The sequence below is a fragment of the Coturnix japonica genome, chromosome 1 (genome assembly GCF_054131305.1).
Source record: "Coturnix japonica strain WE chromosome 1, WE-NBRP24, whole genome shotgun sequence".
In the NCBI taxonomy this organism is placed as follows: Eukaryota; Metazoa; Chordata; class Aves; order Galliformes; family Phasianidae; genus Coturnix; species Coturnix japonica.
Genome location: NC_140663.1, coordinates 131,882,602 through 131,898,441, shown reverse-complemented (window position 1 = coordinate 131,898,441; position 15,840 = coordinate 131,882,602). Strand labels below are relative to the sequence as shown.

The window sequence follows — 15,840 nt, the reverse complement described above, 5'->3', positions numbered from 1 at the left end:
CTGAGATGCACAGTCTCATTGCTGGGCACTGCTTCTCTGGGGAAAGTGGCAGGGCATAACTGAGTTGTCTAAATATATGCTCCATTTCTGTGATTGTACATATGTGTGTTGCAAGAGTTTTGATGTGTTTTGCATACTACTGATTCCATAGTATCTGAGGTTGCTGATGATTTGCAGCTGATGTCTCCACTGCTCTTTTTCTTCTCACAACTGAGTATCAGTTCCCGCCTCTGATCCACAGTCACCTCCCCCTGTAACTTATGCCTCCCACTTTTTCTCACAGAAAAAAATGAGTTCTGCTGATTATTTTCCTTATTCCTTCCCACTCCCTCAGCACCAAACATTACTGCCTACCCCCCCTCCAAGAGGGAGAAAATGTAAATAGCAACAAAATTACTAATTCTTCAGTGGCAGTCTCTTATTTGCTTCTCTCAGGGCCCTGATCCTGGGGAGAAGGGTTAAAGCCCAATCAGCTGCTGGGGTTTTACAGTTTCCTGCATGGGAATTTAATAACGCAGCTTTTCAGTCTCAGAGAACTACTCGGAGGAGGTCTGAACACAATTTTCTTATCCATTATATTAACAAAGAAGAGCCAATCCACTTTTTAATGAAAAAAAAAGATGTACAATTCATTACTACTTGCTAAAAAAGAAGGCTTTTATTGGCTTGAAAACAATTCTGCAGAATTAATTGCTTTTTTATTGTTTTTATTAGGAGGAATAATTTTGAGTACTTTTCTCTAAAACAGTAATAAAAATAAATCCTACATTCATGCTGTGTTTAAAGCAATTTTGTCAAATTTGAACTCACAATACCAAGCCTATTTTGTTTCTCTAATCAGACATTTATGAGAAGCATGGCATGCTCCATCTAAGACTCATTTCCAGCTGAAATCAGGTATGACGGAGCTTGCCAAACTCATTGTGTTCAATTTGCTTGGAAGTAATTGTTGTGGGGCTTTTTTCTTATTTGCTAAACAGAACTCTGACACTTCCTGGAAAAGGGCTGGGATGGATTTTTAATAGTCTGTAAAAAGCAAACATGGCTTTAGTATTAATTTGTGTAATGTTAAAATCAGCGATGGCACCCTAGTGCTGGAACAAAGTTTCCCACACTGGGATTTACCTCCTGTCTGCTCTCTTACACTGGTTTAATCCTGCTTAGGGAAAGCCCGGAACAACAAAGGTCATTTCACACATGTACAAGCTCCCTGGTTGGTCTCCAGTACTTGCCTTGGAAATGCAGGTCCAGGCTCAACACTGGCTGAGGCTCCAGGAACAGCTCTCCTTCAGCAGGACTGGATCCTGCTGTTGTGGAAGGACTGCACCTGTGGTCAGGGCTCAACAGCAACCATGAGTGGCTTCTGCCTTGAGCAGGACCAACAGCAAGGCTAGTGAAATGATCAGTGCCAAGCTCTTGTCAGCCACCACTGCATGAAAACTTGAGTCTGCAGTTTCCCATAGGGCTGGGAGAGCTTTCACAATAGCATGAGAACTCCTGCCAGCTACTAAAAGGTATCTTGCATGTCTAGGAGGTGATTTCCTCCACACTGTCTTTCTCCATCTGGAGGTAGTCTTTGCAGAAATTTTCTTCTTGCAAGGAATAGAGTATCTTTGTTTTCCCCTAACACCACTTTGCACACTGACTGTTTCTCTGAATGCTGTGGTCTTGGGTTCTAACATCCTGCTCCCTGCAAACAGGGAGCTGGGCAGACAGTGGTTTGGCTCAAATGAGATGCAGAATCTGTGGTGAAACTCAGAAGGTGCAATCATATACTTTGATCCCTAATATCTTTTCTATTTATAAAGTAAATATATAGGAACAGTTGTTTTTACTGTAGAAAGCTTGACCCAAGTAGGAACCCTTTTCTTCAGGTCACTACACACTCTACAGCTGTGCCACCATCCCTCCCCACTGTTATGTCCTTATGAGCTATGGTAATTCAGGCATGATATAATGCTGATGTGGAAAAGGAGGTGGCCACAGCAATAACACCAAAACTGTTCCTAAGCAATAACGTTCAACTGGCAAAGTTTTGAACCATGATGGTGCAGAAGCAGTATTTATTTCCCTAGACTGAGCAGTCTGTATAATAATATGTATTACAATGGAAAATTAGAAAAATACTTTTTGATCTGGATAGGAGTTTCAGGAAAACATAGGGCTTGTTTCTTTCATCACGCCACTGATTGTGCTATCTGTTGTCCTCATTTCTCTCTTAATGTCACTTCTGTTCAGCAGTTTGGAAGAATTTTCCTGCAGTCACCTGGATTTCTACCCTCTGAAGCATAATTCCTAGAAACCACTCACTGTCATCCTTTTTCTACTACTGCATACCCATGCAATTTTTAAATTAATCTATTTTATCTTGCTACGAGGCAGTGGCAGGTTTTCTCTCTTCCTTTCTTTTAAAATTTTGGTGGATCGTCTCACTTTGCTTTTACACTATAATCTCCCACTTATTCTTCCATGAGCTCCAATATTTATCTTCCTCCATTTCTGTTCCTCATTTGCAGATGTCTTTGCTCTTCCTTCTTTCCTTCCTTCCATTACACTTCTTCTTTTATTCATTTATAGGGCATTTAGAGCACTCCAAATTTATTTTTAATCCACTTTCTTCTCTGTTACCTGTTGTCTTCTTTTTTCTTACTTTCTGGCCACGTTTCTTGTCCTTATCTAGGGATGTTATGTCAAAGACTTCTTGTTTATGGGCTTAGAAGCTGTAAGTGCATCCTAATTTCCCTCTTCTCCTCACTCCATCTACCTTCAGATTTCTGTAATAGTGACTACTTTCTCTGTGAACACTGTTTTCCATGTATTTATTTGAGAGGAAAAGGCAGTTTTAACCTGCTATTTATTAGACTTTTTTAGACATTTATTTCAGAATGAGATGAAGACTGCTGTAAAATTTTCAGTTTATCTATGAACTCAAGAGTGCTTGGATGCCTTGAGATAGAGAAGTAAGTGATGCAGAATCCCATCCTTTGCAACCACATCTTCCTTTGTCATGTTTGTTCACCACAGTCCATACTTATTAATACTTCAAGTATATGTAAATGAATAAATATGAATAAATATGTTAATACATACTATCCAGGAAAGTATTAACATCCTTGGGTACTTGAAGAGGCATCAGTAGTGTGAGTCTTGATTATTTCCTCTCTGTTTCTGAGTACTGACAAGAATGTAAGACGTAACATGCTTGACATGGGTTTTAGAGTCCCAACTGTCTGAGGGGAGAAAAGGCACAAAAATTGCTACAGCAGTTGGCTTTGATGTATTCTTTCTGTATCTAGGAAGATAAAACCTCTCTCTCTAATGTCTAGGTTCAGATCTCTTCTCTTAGAAGTTCTTTTGCTTGGCTTATGTGTTTTGCTATAAACTGTTACAGTGAACATTGCTTTTCTTCCTTGAAAGGATTGCTTTTCAGTTGACAGTTGCATTTTTATAAGATTTTCAGTGTTTAAAAAAGTGATTGGTCTGAGAAAGCACTCTTTGCATTGTCTTATATTTTTTTGTGATGACTGAGGACAATGAAAATGTAGTATTTTGTATAATATTTAAACTTATTTCTGAAATAGTAGAGGATAGATGTTTTCAATTTAGCACAGAATTCCCTACAGTACTTTTAGGCTTCACTGTCTTAACATTTTAATCAGTTGTAAAAGATCCTCTTACTCTGCTTTATATAAGAGACTTTAGCTTTTCTATTTTTCTTCACTTAAGTTCAAAATGTTTCAAAGGTTTTAAAATAGTAGCATTTTTTTTTCTTATGCTCATATTAGATTTTTCCATGTATAATTTTTGTTTACATTCTCCCTTTTTCAAAATACTTTAAAAATACTTTCTTGGTGCTTTGTTCCCATTCATTTTCAAGTATTTCCTATTCATCAGTGGCATTTCCTACTCTCCTATTCAGTGGGTGGTGACTGGGGCTCCTCCACACTCTAGCTGACAGCTGGATTCAGTAGGCTGTCCTGATAATAGAAAACTTGAAACAGTTCCACCCAAAGCAGAAATCTTGGCAGAAGCATATATCTTACTGAGTGATTACGACCCTTCAAGACATTCTGGGTGTACTGTGAGCTGCTAAGCTGATTTCTTGCTCTGAGAACTAGCATCAATATTAACATGTAGGTGACTGTATCGGGCTTAGACTTTTTGCATCAGTTACTTATGTTTGTCAAATTAAATAAAACAAAATTAACTACCTCAATTTTAGTATTTCTGATTGCTATTGTATTTGTTAGGAAGGCCTGGAGACTGATCATAAATCCATTTCCATCAAGGTAGATACTGCAGAAAGATTGCAGCCTCACTGGCAGGCTTTAATTACTTGTTGCATGTGTTTCAACTAGCTTGAAAACTGCTAACTGCCTTTAATTGCTGGGGTTTGCTCATGTTTCCAAACGGGAGGCTGACTGTAAGTATGTGAAGCTCATAATTACACCTGTCCTATCTAACCCAGTTTTAATAGACAGTGCCCTGCCCTTGTCTACTTGTAGGGCAATATCAAGGCAGATGAGATATCAGAGGGCAGAGTTTTCAAGAACTTTAAGCAAGTATACCTGTAGTGTGGTTGGTAATGTACCTGGTTAGTCGTCTTTGATAATTCTAGGCTTACTGTTTTGTTATTCTGTGCACTCTCCCTGAAATAATAGGGCTCAGGAAAACCTGCAATGAAGAATTTACTGCTAATACTTAAAATCAGGGAAAGGAAAAATGGAAGATTGTGTGGTTTTCTAAAGATAAAGTTTGCATTTAAGAAGCTGTTAAAATATTGCCTTTAATTCCCTTATTATAGATTGCATATTTTTCTCAAAGCCAATCTTTTGGGCACCAGGAGGAAGCGTTATTTCACAGATTTCATTATTGCACTTAGGGAAAAGATTCTCAGAGCCATAAGGCAGTGTCTTTACAACAGATAAAATGGAGAGCCTTGTAACAAGAGGCTACTGCACAATCTGTCCGGCTGGCAATAAAAAGGACAAATTTGTTTACGAGTGATAGGCAAGAGCATTTTGAGTTGGAACAACTTGGTAGATGATGCAGTTGCTAGGTAATGTCTTTCATTTCTAGAAAAAGTCTTGAGGTGAAAGCTAATCAATAAGGTAGATATAGTGTGATGTCATTTGTTGCCATGGTTTCTGAATTTAGCAGTCTGTTATCTGCAAATAATATTGATGGTTGCTATGCAGTTGAATCTCTTCATATTGTTGTTTTGTGATTATACAGCTCTTTAATCTTGGCTAAAGCTTCAAAGAACAGCATGTCTAGGAGTTTAAACATTATAATAGATAGGCTTGTATTACAACTCTAAAATATCTTGAAATTTACTACCTAATAAACAACAGGCATCAGCAGGAAGTGAACAAGGTTAACATTTTGGTGATTAAACTTCCACAAAGCAGTTGACATTTTCTAGTAAATTAATCCGCAAATTAAATATCTCTACGGAATTACTGCTATGACTCATTACATGGCAGATCATGTGAGAAAGGAGGTAAGCTGTCAGTCCTCTGGTTGATAAGGCCGTCAAATGTCTAACGCTGTAGATGTCTCAAAAACCATCACAGCTTCTAGAACAGCATTCTTTTGTTTCATATGTCTTTTTCCATTAGGTTGTGGATCTTCATTAAGTTTGGAGTTTGCTAGAAAATATAGCAACTTATGTGAATTATCAGACAATTGGGCAGGTTTAAAGGGAAATGAGCCCTATTTTTCCTGATTGTTGTCAAGGCAAAAGAAAAGCATTTTCAAGCCAGGTCCTTTAAATCAAATGCAATATTTTACTTTTCTTATTCTGTGGAAATGTTAGTTTTAGTGGAATGCTGTGTCCTTTACTTGATTTATTGGCATCATTTTACAGTAGTTTTTTTGATAATTTGAGTTATAGAAAGTGTTTTTCAGAGAAATAGTGAACAGATGAAATGGCAGACATCAGTACAAGCTACAGAAGGTAACAGGGCATGATCTAAAAACCAAAATGATTTGTAGAAGGAGAAAATACGTAGTACCCTTTGGTGAAGCATTTTTAAGGGATGGGTGGTCCACTGGACAATATGGAAAGAAAATTGACTGAAAAGAAGAAAGATGTTGATGGAAGAAAGGAACTAATTTATTGGAGAGAAAAGAATGAGGGGAAGGAATTGTAGGAAAAATCAGGTTATATTTTGCTGAATATTCCATTTTTGGAGTGACATTTGCCATACTGTTGAGTTTCTTTTTCCCCCAACTAATTCCTCCTCCTCTTCCATCTCCACTACCTTCACAGCGCATTTCTTTAGAAAGTGCTTTGCCACCTTCTGTCTTGTCTTCTTCACGCATCTCTCCACTGTGTGGTGACATTGACTATCACATCTCTTTCAAACATAGAAGTAATTGCCTTCATAATCCTACTCGTGCCCTTAATATAGGGAGTGAATTGTCAAGGGCAGGAGAGCAAAGTAAGATGTCACTGGGAGAAGCAAAGCATTTGTTCTACAAGCCTGCTCATGCAAAGTAGGCAGGAATGTTGTGGATGACTCCTCTCCTGGAACTCCACTAGAAACTCCCTGTTGGCAATACAGGAACACAATAGCAGCCTTCAGGAAGGGTGTCCTCAAAGCACTCCTAAGGAGAAGAGGCAGATGGAGGAGACATGCTTCTTGATGATGATAGCAGATGTCAACAAGATAACATTCTGAAAAGGAACCTAGCAGAACAGCAGTGCTTCTTACCCTAATGTTTAAAGAGAGAGAGGAAGTAGGATTAAAAAAAAAAAAAAGGAAATCAACTTGGAAAAGAAGAAACAAATCAGCAGGGCTGATCAGCTAGAGCTGTAAAAGACTATCTGACGCTAAATCTGTGAAGTGCTGCTGCTGAGTGCATTTGTCTAAACAAGAATTCACTATTGGGCTGTCACAAAGGAAGAGCATTTACTTCAGATACCATATGCCAGCATTGCAATTAGGCTTCTAGTTATACATAACTGCCTGTACTAAAGCAGGGGGCAAGCCTCAGACATTTGCAATTGCTGTTGTGTAATGCTTCCTTTTGCAGTCCTGGATATTCAGTTGCTTGCATCTCCATGAAGCTTTTGTTATTTGGGATAAAATGCTTCTGATCTTTTATTTCCTCAGAGTATTTGTCTTCGAAATGCTTCTTCCCGTGTGTTTCCTTTCTCCATAAGAAAAACTGAATTGTCAGACCTTTTTAGTACACTTTCACATAATAAAGTAATTCAATAAATAAATAAATAAATAAATAAACAAACACACACACACACACAAAAACCCCAAGGTTAAAAGATAAGCATTTTCTGTCTTATTAAAAAAAAAAAAAAAAAAAAAAAAAGAATAAACACAGCACAGCACACCATTTTTAGTGAGAGGTTGGTACTTTCTACCCGTGAACAGTCTCTTAAAAGATTTGTGCAATAGTGGAATGACTGCACCAGTTTATGGATTTTTGCAAATCCTGATCCCAGCAACCACTGAAGGAAAATGAATGTAGGTGAGCCTCAGATGAGGAACTTTAAATATCCTTTTCTAATGAAAAAGTAAGAAAACCTGTATACAGAGAAGTCCCCACAGTCACCATGACGCTCTGTATAGTACTCCTTATATAGCAAATGCACTATTTGCAGCACTTACATAGTGGGACTTTGATGTTTCACCTAGAAGTTAATGGCCCAGTGTCACTAAGCTCAGTTTTGGAGGAGGCTTTCCAAACATGTCTTATCCCTTCAGATAAAAAAGTAAGTGTATCACTGCCAGCATTAAGTGAAAGAATTCTGGCCTTGGAGGCTTCACAAAAAGGGAGATAATGCAGTCTGGAACAAGAGCTAGTTGTAGATACAAGTCTTCTAAAAGTGTGTTGCAACAACGTGATGTAGTTAGTTTACTTGGTTTGCTTCAGACCCTTGAGTAGTGCTGAATGTAATTAATACCCGATGCAGTTTTAGCAGAGAATTAGCTATTTAGGCAAAAGAAATTCTAAGACTGTGCTGCTAGTACTTCACTTCAGTGTTCCAAATCCATGATGTGCAAAATACTTCACCAAGACCAAATCTGGAAACTCGACTTTGGATTTATTAAAGCAATTTCCATTTTATTATATGTCTGCATGATTCAGCTGAGCTCTTCTCTGGAGCTTTTATAACTTTAGCTGAGGTCTTGGTTCAGTCATGCTGCAAATAACCTCTTTTTATGACTAGACATGAGACATGTGTTTGTTTTTCTGTCTATTGATTTAGAAACAGAGTTAGTTCCCTACTCAAATCTGGACAAGCAGTTCTCGTAACAGCTGCATCTCAGTTTTTCTTGTCTATGAGAAGTTAAACATGAATTTTAGTGACTCAAATGAATGATATACTGCAGAAAGAAAGTACTTGTTGCTTGAACCTTGTGAGGAAAAATAATTTTCATCAGAAAATGTCCACAAAAAAAGCCACCCAGGTCTCCAGCACCCTAATGGAGAAATCCTAAACACAATAAGGAAAGCAATCCTGATTCTTGTAGCTTCTGTTGAAGTATCAAAGCATCAGTATTGCAGCCTGATATGTCAAATGGCAGGAGGCTGCTGTACAAGATGCCATCTCCTAGGCTCTATTTTGTACAAAGACTCATGAGGTGCAACAGAGCCAGGGCAATGCACTGCTGATGCATCTCCTGCACAACTCCACTCCTGTCTTAGTGGTGTACCAACACTGGCACTTGTGATACATATTGTCATGGTGAGCAGCACAGTGCACCCCCCTCACTCTGCAGCTACAGCTGAACACAGGACAGAGGACAAGCTGCATTTAGAACTCTGATGTTCTTCATTTCTGGAAGGGGAGGAGAGAAATAGGCCTTCAGTGCAGAAAGCAGTGTTAGAAGTCCAACAGGAAAACTGCTTGTTCATGTAGATGTTGAATCCTTTTTGCAAGATGTTGCACCAGAATTATGATAGCCTGCCTAGCTGCTTTGTCACAATTTGTCAGACATGCTGGAGCATTTGAGACAAACAGCATTGTACTAAGGCAGATAAAACTTTTTTCAAAACCCTTTTTCCTCCGAATATAACCACAGAATTGCGGGTGATGTTGCTCAAATGTAACCAGGAGAGCATTGCTCCTGCCTGTCCAAAACCCTTGCCAGAAATAATCCCCAGGTTTTTATACTTTGTGTGAACTCAATGTTTGAAGAGGCTGTAAAGATACTTTTCCACATACTAAAGATGTTTCTAAATGCGTCCTTTATCTGGTATCTCAGAAACCATTGTTTAGGTCCAGGTATTACCAACATTTTAAAAGCTGTGGATACCTTCATATATAAGGCAGTACTATTTTTTTCCAGGCAGAACAATATTTTTATGCAAACAGGAATTTTTATTTATGAAAAGCCATTCAAGGCGTGAGAAGCCATTGCAGAACACCTGTGGAAATGGAGATGCCAATGTGTCCATTGCTTTCTATTGGATTTTATACATTCTCAACATTGTACAAACTCATGCAAATTAATCTTGCTCTTAATGCCCCGGACTGAGCAGGCACTATGAGATTTTTCATCTCATTTTTGGCACGTGCTGCACATTTTTACTCATTCATTCTCTTTACCAGTTCTTTTGTCTCCCTTCCTTTTCTGTGTTACTACTGTGCTATGTGTTACTACTTTGAGGCAAATCTGCTTTCCTCTACCTGGCATATCCCTCAACTCAGACTAATCTGTGCAAATCTCCTCATCTATCATCTCTAGTTTGCCCTTTATGAACAGTATTTCAGATCATCTGCTCTCATCCAGCATGAAGTGAGTTCTGGTGGTAAAAAGACACAGAAACTTTGCTGAATGTTCTCATTGCCTGAGATTGCTTGATAGCAAAGTAATTGCAATTTCTGGTAGGAAATGTTTTCAGACATTAAACCTGGGACAGCCACGGGGCAGAAAAGTCCTTCCTGAAGACACATTCCCTTCTGTTTATCACTAATGTGAAACAGCATTCTTCCCATGAACCTGATTGGCTTTTTCTGCAATTTCAGCTTATGCTGAAATATAGTGTTGTGGTTTCATACCATATTCCTTACACTTATAAAAGCAAAGCAAAACAAAGCAACCTGCGCATGAAATCCAAACAATTTATTTTCAGTGAAATTAAACAAAAATTTATATTTAATAGTAATGGGCATGAAATGGTAATGAGCTATATTTTATTATATTCAGTGTTTATTTTAATGTTGAAAACTAAGCTGTTGCTCTGTCTTCCTGATAATTTTGCTGTCAGTAACAGGGTAAAGATGTTTTATTACACAAAATATACTTCTAGCACAGTCTTTTAAAATCTAAATTATCTGTATGAACGAGACTGTTGTTCAGTCCATATAGGAAAATGATATTGGTTTGAATGCACTCAGCTAATGGTCATAGCAATTTGCATGCCAGAAGATGTAATCTTTAAGTCCATCCATAGTACCATTTACTTTAGCTATGTCCTAGGTAGGGGAAGAAAAGGGGAAAAAAGAAAAAGGGAAATAAAAAGAGAAAAGAAAAAAAAGAAAAGAAAGAGAGAAAAGAAAAAAAAAAGAAAAAAACACACAAATACGACAATAGTAAATAGTGGGTAAAATCAAAATCTAAGCAGTCACAACCCAGTTTGTTTGTTTGTTTCTTTCTTTCTTTTAAATTGCAGAATAAGTTAGCTAATATACTTAATTGTATTAATAAGATGTGGCAGTCACATTTCCTTTAGAAACAAAGAAAATCGTGAGCTGATCTTTTTTCAATAACAATTATAAGTAACAAGTTAATACTTTTATTGATATCTGTGGAAGAAAAGAGTTCATGTAAATATGAAGACTGAGGAGAAATAAATGTCTTATATAATTATTCTATCTTTAGAATCCTGCATTGCAATAAGCATAGTTTTTGATACTAAGAGTTAACATAACATCCCTCAGAAAACTTCCTTCATCTGAAGTCATCAGCTGGTGACATTTACTGCCTCTGTTGAGTGAGGAGAGGAAACCACTCACTCTTAGATGTCAGACATAAACTTGTGTCTCTTTACTATTAAGGCATAGCTCTGGCTCTGCTAGTTGAATAAATGCCAAATATTATGGCCCTCATGTGTTTAATTGTTTCTGTATGCCTTGGAATTTAAAGAGAATTTAGGATGTGTTTGGCAGCAGCTTTCCCTCTATAATCAGGTTGCTATGGGAAACCTATTATTCCAGACAAAGAAAGGGTATGTTTAGTGAAGTGCTGATCCCTCTTCAGTATAATGTGAGCTTCAAATTACTTTTGAAGAACCAGATTTGTATGGTAAGTATTTTATCATAGTAACTAAAAGAATAATCGTACAGGATAAGGTGTGGCTTCTTCTAATTCTGTAGCAACACAGATGAAATATCACAGATGATTGGAGCCGGCTTACTTACACCTTATCCTGCTTTTTCTGGGGAAGAAACTGAAATTTATTGTTCCAGAACGCTAATAACTTCTGCATTTACCTTTATGGTGATAAACAAAGTCTTTGGAATTTATATTTACTCCATCCTATGTAGCTAGTTGTTTAGAAGCAAAATGAGTTTTTATCCTTTGTTAAATTGCCTCCACAGAGTGAGCCTACCTGATACTATCTAATGAAAACTGCAGTGCTTTTGGAGCTAAAACGTGCTTTTTAAGTCACTTCAAAGTTACAGTTATTTACTGCCACCACTGAATCTCCTTCTCATGTTCCTAGTCTTGATTTTGTCACATTTGGAAAGAGAAGAAATGATGAAGTAATAATCTGACTGCCGCTTTCTAAGCTGCTATGGATGTAGCTTTGTGTATTTCAAAAGAAACAGGTCAGAGAAATCCTTTTCCAGAGCACTGACTGGATGAAGTTTCTGTCTGTTTTCAAGACACATCTGCATTTAGATCAGATGATGTAAAGCAGACACTGGGATTAGTGGGGAACTAGCCAAAAGCAAACATGAGGCACAGACATAAAAAAGGAACCTGATATGTTTGAATGTTGGTGTTTCATTCATTAGCTAGGATGACATTAGCTAGGATGACAAGAATGAGAAGATCAAAACCCCCTTTCTGCATGATTTTGCTAAGCCAAGCTGAGCTTGTATTTCTTAAATGCAAAAAACATCCTGTCTGCTTGAAGATGGGATATTCCTCAGTCTTTCCCTGATAGAACTGCTGCACACGAACTAAAATAAATAAATATCAATTGCAGCAAGCGCCCTAGCACCAGGCTCTCTACTCATTGTTGCTTATTAATTTACACGTTCCAGGAGGCATTTCTTAATTACAGAATGTGCAAGAGCCTCATTACAGAACCTTCCTTTGCTTATCCCTCTGGAGGATTTTCCATCTCTGCTGACTCTTCTTTTCAAAGCAATTTGTTCAAGTGGATTTTATTGTCTTTCAAGCATCCTCATTACTATACTATTTGCTGGCCAGGATGCCAGTGTTAAAGATGATTCTTCTGTATATTTTCATAGATTTTCCACAACAGGTAGGTCTTGTTCATCTGGTAGGTACCTTTCTGCCTAAGGGTGATTGCCTTTGCTTTGGGACACTTTGTGATGTTGTGTTGAAGAAGCTGGTATGTCTTAGATGGATGGATTGAAAGAAACTGTGAAATCCCCAAAACGTAACAAGTTGGACACATTAAAAGTCTTTACAAGTGTGATTTTTTTAAGTAGTGAGGATTCATTTTATACCAGTTACAAATACTTTCCTTGATAAACAACTATGGATTAGAGAAGGCATGCAAATAGCATCAATTATTTTGTATATCCTCAAGCAATTGCTCATGCAATGTAGTTTTAAAATAATATGTATTATAAAAATATCATAAATTATGTGCTGCTAATTCTTTCCTATCTTTTAAAAAATTACTGTATTTTAAGATGATCATAAGGCATGATTCTAGATTGAGTCCTGGCACTTAGAATTTCCATCACCAATGCCTTGTTCAGGGGCAGGATTACTTCCCTAGTCCTGTTCACCACATCATTCTTGATACAAGCCAGGATGCCATTGGCCTTCTTGGCCACCTGGGCACACTGCTGACTCATATTCAGCTGACTGTCCATCAGTATACCAAGGTCCTTTTCCATCAGGCAGCTTTCCATATTATGTGTATGTCTGGTTGTCCTTTTCTTTGTATGTGTTATCATTTCCCAAGACCACTTATGCCTGGCTTGTGTCATATTTTGTTCATGCTTATAGTAGCATGGTGTTTAAAATATATATATATATAATTATGCAGTCAAACATCTAGAAAATCAGTGTTATCCCAACTGTGAGAGCTTTGCTGAGTCTGTTCACTCTTTAAGCCCTGTGGAGTTTTCCTATGATGAGGCTGATGGAAGGGAAGACAGTGACAAGGATTATGCTTTCTGCTTCTGTTTCCTGAGGTCTAGGTCTCATCTAATTTGTTTCCAGATGCCCAAGAGAATATTTAAGGAGTTATGATTCTACTGAATAAAGAAGATAGCATTTTAGGTAGTCCAGTGCATAAATGATTTAGTTCTAACTTAATTCCTTTCAGAGTTTCTGGGGTTTGTGCTAAATATTTTAGAACTATTACCGAGGTTAATTATGCAGTTAAACATGTGCCATAGCTCCGTTATGCAAAGCTGATATATGATACAGATACAATGCCAGTGATTGCCTATTATTTCTGTTTCCATCAGGACATAAAAGCAATATATTTTGCTTCTTGTTGCTATGGAGAAAGGATAATTTTGTGGGTTTTTCTAAAAGAATTTATGTGCATACTTAATAATTAATACAGAGTGACATGTCTTTGAGAGGTAGGGTGTAGAATAAGATCGTTATATCAATTAGTTTGTTTTACTGGATTTTTACCAATAAAAATATTTTCTTCTTACAGGAAAATGTGAATGCGGGCAGTGCACTTGTTTCCCTCCAGGAGACAACAGAGTCTATGGAAAAAACTGTGAATGTGATGATCGGCAGTGTGAAAGTGCAGATGGCAACGTCTGTGGGGGTATGTGTTCACTTAATATAGTATAATGTAAATCTTGGCCATTTATAACCTTCTGTTTCCCCTGATCATATAACGTAAGCACATAATTATTGTAACATATGTAACATAAGCAGTATAAGTATTGAATGTTAATGACTTTTTAAAAACTCCTGAAGTACTAATAGTGAGCTGGATTAGAGACAACTGACAGCACATATGCTAAGTCCTATAGTATATGCCAAATTCCATCAGGATTCTTTAAAGAAGAATAAATATATTTAAATGAAAACTTGAAAAAAACAAGTAATCTTAACTTTGCATTTTGTGTAGTTTACATACCAAGAACACTGTATTTTACTTTATATTAATAATGACCAGCAATACATTTGAATATTTCATATTTCCTAACATTGATATTTCTATCTCCTTAGAAAGTAGCACATATTTTGAAATAATCTCAATGCTTGAGATACATTGTGACCATACATGTACGTTCAGATGGTTTATTTTAGTGTTGACAATGAAAACCTCTCTTACTGGTTTTGCAGTGATGAATGTTGGCATTAAGAAATAAGATTTAGATATGTAAACGCATACATAACACACAGTATTTAAAAACATGGTAATCACATTTATCCTAAATGCTCTCTTTCTATATTTTATTGGCTTTTTTTATTATATTCTTAATATTACAACAGAAAATTATATGGATCATGACATATTTTATTATATCTCTTATTTCTATCTAAAAAAATAACTGAAAAAACAAACCATATTGCTTCATAATCTTTTTGCACACAAAATTTTTGACCACGGAGAATATTTCTTCCAGGGCTCTGCCACACAGAATGGAAAATTTGAGTTAAAACCTCTAACCAACAATAAAAATGGTTCATAACATTCAGTATAATTCAGTAATGAATGTGTAGAAAAATAATAATTTTAAATTTAATTTTATTTAAAAGACATCAAAGCAGATTAAAGCACTGAAATCCTGGGTTATATTGGTTGTAAGTTAAATAGCTGGAAACCAATCTTTATCATATTCCATGACTAAAAATATCCATTCCACTCATGTCATTCATATTTTATATTATTCAGTGACAATGCTTCAGTGTTAATACCGCTAATTGAATTGCACATTTTGCAAATCATGGGCAAAATTTCCATTGTCCATTATTAGATATAGTAATAATTTTAACTTTCATTGTTGGCTAGAGGACATCACTCTGAAGTGATAATCAGCTCAACGCTGTCTATTTCCACTGTGCAAGAAACACTCTAATTCACAGTATTATCTAAATAAACTCTTCTGTTAAGTCTAAACAGCTTTGTCCATGACAATCGTAGAAATTAAATAATTCAGTTGAAGGTTTTTTGTTTGTTTGCTTGTTTGTTTCCTAATTTTGAAACAATATATAGAATGTAAAATGAGTTCATGCAATTGTGAATCAGAGGCAAACTTAAGCTCAACTCATTCACTTTTACTCAAGCTGATCGTTTAATTGTTAAGGGCTCTCTTCAGATGGGAAGGAATTGTAATGGAAAAAAGCAACTGAAGTTCCAGTGTCCAGACTTAACTTCAGTGCACAGCATATGTTGCCAGAATTTCAGAAGGCCAAGCCTACGATTTTGGTGTTCTAGGGAGCTGAACTCATCCCTAATTCTTTCCCCCAAACCATAAATAAGCACCATATCAGGAGTCTTGTCACCCTGATATGTCTTGGAAGTAAAGGGAGACAAGTAAGCAAAATACAACATGATTAAACCCACCAAGATCTGTGCTGGCTTCTGAAACGCCTCAAGAGAGATCAGAACATCTTTTCTCACTTGCAGCTGAGTGAACTAAATGAGGCACAGCTGTTCTCTGGAGTTTTATGCTTCCAA

At 36.8% G+C, this 15,840-nt stretch overlaps 1 protein-coding gene across 5 annotated transcripts in view; it reads left to right on the top strand.

Annotated features, from left to right (window-relative positions):
* The window catches only part of ITGBL1 (integrin subunit beta like 1), a 121,292-nt gene that overhangs the window by 88,033 nt on the left and 17,419 nt on the right, over positions 1-15,840 (top strand). For all 5 annotated transcript variants that reach the window (XM_015851485.3, XM_085552866.1, XM_015851487.3 and 2 more), the window contains one exon: positions 13,858-13,974. In XM_015851485.3, the coding sequence (XP_015706971.2) occupies positions 13,858-13,974 (117 nt within the window). The remainder of the gene's footprint in view (positions 1-13,857; positions 13,975-15,840) is intronic.